Here is a 6,782-nt window from a genome sequence, read left to right as displayed (position 1 = left end):
TAATTGGCTTTGATCTCAGCTAGGTTGTTGCCTGAACCATCTATACATGTTATCTCCATGTAGTCTCACTGTCTGGAGTAGTTTGGGCTTCTTCACAGCATGGCTGCTGGGTTCCAAGAGCAAGTGTTCCAAGAGAATCAGGCAGAAGCTATATTGCCTTTTATGAACTAGCCTCAGAAGTCACACAGTGACACTTATGCCAAAGTCCATCTGCCATAATTCAAATGGAGGGACATATACCCCATGTCTTAATGGGAGGAATGTCATGATTACATTATAGCATGAACATATAAGATGGAAGATATTGCCGTGGCCATCTTTGGAAAACAAAATCATTCACATCTGGGCACCAACAGAAAAAAATGTAACACAAAAATCTGTCAGCTCATGATTCCAACTTCAGCTGAACCCTTGATACCATCTGGCAATTTTACATCATTTCTCTACTCAATTTGCTTCAACTTACAATGGTTATTTCAAACCTTCTCTGCTGTAGTAGGCGCTAGGTATGTCTCACCTAAAACCTGTTACAACCCCTCCCCCGCCCCACCCCCCACCCCGCACCCCATTCATACCTTTTAATGAGGTGAGAAAACCTAAACACTCACTTTTCCTGGCTTTTTTTTTTTTTTTTTTTTTGCAGTACACGGGCCTCTCACTGTTGTGGCCTCTCCCCTTGCGGAGCACGGGCTCCGGACGCGCAGGCTCAGCGGCCACGGCTCAGCGGCCACGGCTCAGCGGCCACGGCTCACGGGCCCAGCCGCTCAGCGGCATGTGGGATCTTCCCGGACCGGGGCACGAACCCGTATCCCCTGCATCGACAGGCGGACTCTCAATCACTGCGCCACCAGGGAAGCCCCTTCCTGGCCTTTTCTTGCATCTGTGTGACACAGTTCTGGCCAGATGTAAGCAGAAACCTGCTGGGGGACTCCTGGGCAACCTCTTGCTTGAACAAGAAAATGATGCATGGGGTGGAGGCAACCAGCTATATCATGACCTTCAGGGAAAGGCCAAAAGATTTGCCAAAATACTGTCCCTTGTATCACTGAGTCACTGAACCAATGCTGCTGTCTACCTTCAGGCTTCCTATCCCGTAAGAAAAATAAACCCTCACTTGCGTAAGCCATTGGTGGTGGGCTTTCTGTACCTGATAACAACCACTCTTCTCCACCCCGCCCCCTCCCTCCACCTTCTGTCTTTATGCTCCACAGAAAACCTTCCCTCTTCCTTTACAGAGATACACCTTCAGCTGGTCTTTCGCTTACTTTCTTGCCACCAAACCTACCTACACTTACCTGCATCCATAGCCATCCTGACCCCTCCTTCCCTCCTGTTATAATAGAAGAGGGTGTCCCTGCTCCATGGATGGGGGAGTGGGGAGTAAATGGGGAGATGCCAATCTTGTATCCATTGTATCCTCCTCTTTCCCTTTCGGTTTTCTGACTCATCCTCATGTTTTGGGCTTCTATTTCTCATCAGCTATGTGGCCTTAAACAGGCCATTAAAGTAACACATATTTTATCGAGTGGATTCTAAGCTGTGCCCAATAAAAAGCACTGCCATAGGTGCTGGGGTTTGCCAGGGCTAGGAAAGAAGCAGTCCAAGTAGAGGGAAAACTATTTACAAGGCAGGGAAATGGAGCTTAGGAGGAACTGAAAGTCACAATGTGGCAGGGAGGGCAGAGTGCAGACAGGGCTCAGGAGGCAGGGCTGAAGAGCAAAGCAGGGTCCAGTGAGCAGGGGTTCGTGATTTTGGTTTTAACCCTAAATCATCAGAACAAGAAGAAAAGTAAGCTGTCTGAGCCTCGATTTCTACTTTGGAAAATATGTCTGAGAACAATCTGCTAGGTTCTCAGTCTCCTGTATCAGTTTGAGAGTTCGTTAAGGGCAAAGACCTGTATTTTTACTCATTTTTGTACCCACGTGGCTATTTGCCAACACGCGCACAATAAATGCCTGTCGGATGAATAAATGAGATTTTGGAGTCCTCCACCGACGTCACTTACTAAATCAAGCAATTAATACTTATTTCTTTCTCTTCGTTTGCTCCCCTTTCCTTGCCCTTCCACCCTCTCCCGTCCCCAGAGCCCTGCAATCCTCTCCTGCTTCCCGCCTCCCCTTCCCAGCTCCGCCCCTCCGCTGCGCCGCGAAGGCGGAGCGGGTCAGGCGGGCTTTACGGCATCGGCGTTGCGGCGGGGCGGGGCGCCGGGCGGCTGGCGCGCTTGGCGGCAGCGGTGGGAGGCAGGCAGGCCGGCAGGCAGGCAGGCAGACGAAGTTGCAGGCGGGTGGTGGCGGCTGTACTTGCTGGTGAGGGTGGGAGGGAGTGAGTCACTGAGCGTGTGTGAGGGAGGGAAGGAGCGAACGGGCGGGCGAGCGAGCAGCCCGCGCCGTCCGCCTGCAGCACCAGCCAGGCCCCGCCGCCGCCGCCGCCCCGCGCCGAGGCCGGGCCGAGCCGAGCTGGGTCGGGTCCGGGCCATGCTGCTCACCGTGTACTGTGTGCGGAGGGACCTCTCCGAGGTGACCTTTTCCCTCCAGGTCGACGCCGACTTCGAGCTGCACAACTTCCGCGCGCTGTGTGAGCTCGAGTCCGGCATCCCCGCAGCCGAGAGCCAGGTACGCTGAGCGGCGAGTGGGGCCTCCCTCCGGAGCTAGCCCTCCCGCCTCGGGGCCTCACGCACTCCTTTTGCTGCTGGTGAGGAATTGGGGGGTGGAGGAGAAGCAGGATGGCCATTCCCAGCCCACCCCCGCATCCGGGAGGGAGCTGGAATCGGTGGCTGCCCCCATACGCCCCAAGCGTGGGGTGGGGTGCTGGGGGAGAGAGCGGAGAACCTGACCGCAGACGCACCCACTGCAGCCTGAGGAGCGCGTGCACTGTCGGGCGGCCCGCCCCACCTTGTGGCTCTTTGACCCCTTCTCTAATTTCTTGAGTTTGGGGTGTCGGCGTAGACCTAAGAAGAAGTCGTAGATTTGCAAGAGTTCATGCATTCTGCTTCCCCAACCAGAAATACCAGTTTGGATCACTGTGGTAGATGGATGTTCATCTGCTTTTTTGGAGAGGGCTCCTGCCTAAGTAAACGTAATTTACCTTTAAGTGTAGAGATTTGCGCTCGAAGTGAAGGGAAAAGTTTGAGACTTGCACCACCTTGTTTTGAAGCCTCTGGAAATGCTCTTTTCCCTACCACATGCGTTTCTGGTTAAATTATTTTTTTTTTAAAGTAATTTATTAGTTCAACCGAAACTGTTTCTGTGGTTTCTTCCCTGGTAGTAGGCCAAGATCCCTCTTTCTTTCAGGTCACAGTTCAGTTTGGGTGAGTTCAAAGCTCAGTGCTAGATGAGGATATTTGCTTAAATATGGCCTCAGTGTGATTTGGTTGTTTCATTTCCCTTGCCCTGCTGGAAAGAAATTAAGCTGCTCTTACATTTTAATTTATTCTTAAAATGTATTCTTAAAATGCTCTGACGCTGCCACCAGACAGATTTGGTGGCAATAACTGTGGCCTTCACACTGAAACGTCTAAATCCTGACTTGATAAGTGGGCCTCGGAGGGCATAGTCTAAACATTAAGAAAATTATAGAAGTCGTCCAAGGCCCCAGAAGGTAAATCTTGATTTGCTACTGCAGTTATGAAATAGTTCCAAAAACTATTGCCTCACTACAGCTTGTTCTGCCCTGTGCTACGGTAAACAAGTGTGTCAATATTTTGTTCAGAAGTGAGTATGATTCCTTTACACTTTGAACTTTAGAACCTTGGCATAAGCTGAATATCAAGAAAGAATTTATTTGGGGGCCCAAGGTGTCACTCAAATAGGCATTCTGGCAAAAGGGATTTCTTGGAACTTCTGTAAAAAAAAAAAGAAACCACAAAAACTCAGGAACCAGCTCCTGTCAGTGAATCCCTCAGGTAGAGAGCTAGAAAAGAGCAGTTTAAGTAGGGAGGGAAAATCAACTCAGATTTTTGAAGGTGGCTTTTTCAATTGTTTCTCTTCCCTCTGGCTGTGCTTCTACCCTGGTTATAATCACCAGCTGGTGGGGGAAATAAAAAATTAAAATGTAAATTGACTTTGTTGGGCTTGGGAGAAGACAAAGATTGTGATTTCTGTATTCCTGCACTTTTTGAGATGGCTGTAGCCAAAAGAGGGTGTCAGATCGAAAGACGATTAATTGTATGGTAAGGCAGGCACTGTCCTGCCAGTGTGGAAGGTTAGCAGTACCTTACTAATTGAACGGTTAGGCTAACTCCAAATTCTTTCTTATTCATTAGGTCAGTGTTTTGGCATTCACTTCCTTCCCAAGCCAAATTAGCATATGGAAACCTGGGCTCCAACTAGTGTTAAGCCTGTATTACATAGCCGGTAAACAGCTCCTGTTTTTCAAGTTTGTTCTGTTCGCTCCATTGTAACCTAACACAGTGTCTATTTTAGGATGTCTGGTGGTCCGTTGTCTTTCAGTTGCTTGCCCATCAAGCAGGAACAGGATCCACCCTAGACACTTGAGTCATTTCCTTTCACCAAGTCATAATAGTAAATATCATTGTAGTTTTTATGCACAAATACATCATTTTCACTTACTTGGGGCCTCCCCCCACCCCTCCTTTACCTCCCAGGGTTCTCCCATATTACTCCTCTTCCCCTTCTTCCTCTCCAAGTTCTCCTGGTCTCTTTACCTTTACTCCTCTTACTTCCCTTCTCTGTTCTCGTTCCTTCACCTCCATTTCTGACTCCATTTCTAACGGGAATTTTTTTTTTCTTGTTTTTGGCTATTCTTTTCTGTTACTGTGTGTCCAGACCACTGGTCTGCAAACTTTTTCGGTCACGTATCCCTCTGAGTAAAATGTTTTGGAACATGCATCTGTGTGATGTATATAATAAATAATATATATGAACTAATGGCGTATGCATAATATAAATGCATGTATATTACATGTATATAATAGCTGTAAACATCAATTATATACATGAAGTAATACCTTAGGTCATTATAAACAGGCACAGGATAGAATTTAAGGAAGGATAAACTAAAATGGAAATGCAAATTCTAATTACTTTCTGTTTTCTTCCTACATCCTTAAAGAACTGTGTCGCATGTCTGCCCCACATTAAGGATCACTGGTTTATAATTCAGTCTTTCAGCATCAGCATCGACTGTGCATAAGGATATGCTTGGAAAGGGTGTTAATTTTTAACAGCTCTAGTCTGATTACAGTAGTTATAATGCAGTGATAACAAATTTAGAATAGGAACAATCTCCACTTGCACATGTGATTGAAGCTGGGCGTGTTCCATCTCTTAACACAAGTGTGGGTTTGGAAGCCGGTCATGGCCCTGTTTGATGCTTTGATGCTTTGATGCAGACTTGGCTAGAGGAACTTCAAACAATTATTAAGAACTTAGCTTCACTTGAAATTAATATCTTTGCATTTTTGAAAGATTGTTATAATTTACCCCTGTAGGTGGCATGTGGTTAAAAAAAAAAGTGTGCAGAATGTATAAGAACTCTCAAATGAAAGCATATTTAAATACCAAATAATAGCAGTAACTGTATGATCCTGGAAATTCAGCTCTGCACACAGCATGATCTATTTATTTATTTTTATTTTGTTTAAAATAAGAACTATTTTGTTTATTTTTATTTATTTATTTGTATATTTATCGTATTTTTGGCTGCGTTGGTCTTCGTTGCTGCACACAGGCCTTCTCTAGTTGGTGGTGAGCGGGGGCTACTCTTTGTTGCGGTGCGCGGGTTCTCATTGCAGTGGCTTCTCTTGATGAGGAGCATGGGCTCTAGCCACTCAGGCTTCAGTAGTTGTGGCACGTGGGCTCAGTAGTTGTGGCGTACAGGCTTAGTTGCTCTGCAGCATGTGGGATCTTCCCGGACCAGGGCTCAAACCCGTGTCCTCTGCGTTGGCAGGCAGATTCTTAACCACTGCGCCACCAGGAAAGTCCCTGTAAAACACTATTTTATTTATTGTTAGTATTTTTAAATAAATTTATTTATTTATTTTTGATTGTGTTGGGTCTTCGTTGCGGTGTGTGGGCTTCTCATTGTGGTGGCTTTTCTTATTCTGGAGCACGGGCTCTAGGCACGTGGGCTTCAGTAGTTGTGGCACATGGGCTCAGTAGTTGTGGCTCACGGGCTTATTTGCTCTGCGGCATGTGAGATCTTCCCAGACCAGGGCCCAAACCCGTGTTCCCTGCATTGGCAGGCAGATTCTTAACCACTGCGCCCACAGAGAAGCCCAAAACACTATTTTAAACCAGTAGAAACAGAATTTCTATTGTAGCTGGTTTTGGCATGTTTATTTTCACAGGTAATTTTCATGTATTTCTTTTCTGATAAATACCACATATTCATTATAGAAAACTTGTAACATATAGAAGAGGAGAAAAGAACACCATTACTTATTACCTTATAACTCAGAGATAACTGCAGTTTGCTTTTTAATGTATTTTTTCTTCTTATATAGTTAAAATATATCTTTAAAACATATGGCCTGAACTGTAATAAACAATTTCATACCTTTCTTCAGTCAACACTGCATTGTCAGCATTTTCCCATAACATTTCAAATTCTTGCAGTTTATCATTTTAATGGCCACATAATATACCATCATACAGATGTACTGCAATTTATTTAACAGTTTTCATTTTGCTGTGCTTTTTTTTTTTTTTTTTTTTTTTTTTAAGAAGGAAAGGAGGGCTTCCCTGGTGGCGCAGTGGTTAAGAATCTGCCTGCCAGTGCAGGGGACACAGGTTCGAGCCCTGGTCCAGAAAGATCCTACATGC

At 46.0% G+C, this 6,782-nt stretch overlaps 1 protein-coding gene and 1 long non-coding RNA gene across 13 annotated transcripts in view; one reads left to right on the top strand and one right to left on the bottom strand.

Annotated features, from left to right (window-relative positions):
• Nucleotides 1–1,882: 1,882 nt before the first annotated feature.
• LOC117202365 (uncharacterized) lies at nucleotides 1,883–2,623 on the bottom strand. Its single transcript, XR_004484688.2, has 2 exons — nucleotides 2,486–2,623; nucleotides 1,883–2,303 (listed from the first exon to the last, which is right to left on the bottom strand). It is a non-coding gene; the product is annotated as an uncharacterized LOC117202365 (long non-coding RNA).
• The window catches only part of DDI2 (DNA damage inducible 1 homolog 2), a 41,933-nt gene continuing 37,461 nt past the window's right edge, over nucleotides 2,311–6,782 (top strand). For all 12 annotated transcript variants that reach the window (XM_033433011.2, XM_049695996.1, XM_049695999.1 and 9 more), the window contains exon 1: nucleotides 2,311–2,612. In XM_033433011.2, the coding sequence (XP_033288902.1) occupies nucleotides 2,475–2,612 (138 nt within the window). In that variant the 5' untranslated portion in view covers nucleotides 2,311–2,474. The remainder of the gene's footprint in view (nucleotides 2,613–6,782) is intronic.

This window comes from Orcinus orca, chromosome 1, assembly GCF_937001465.1.
Source record: "Orcinus orca chromosome 1, mOrcOrc1.1, whole genome shotgun sequence".
Taxonomy (NCBI): Eukaryota; Metazoa; Chordata; class Mammalia; order Artiodactyla; family Delphinidae; genus Orcinus; species Orcinus orca.
Note: the sequence above shows the minus strand (reverse complement) of the source record. Positions and strands in the feature narration are given on the sequence as shown.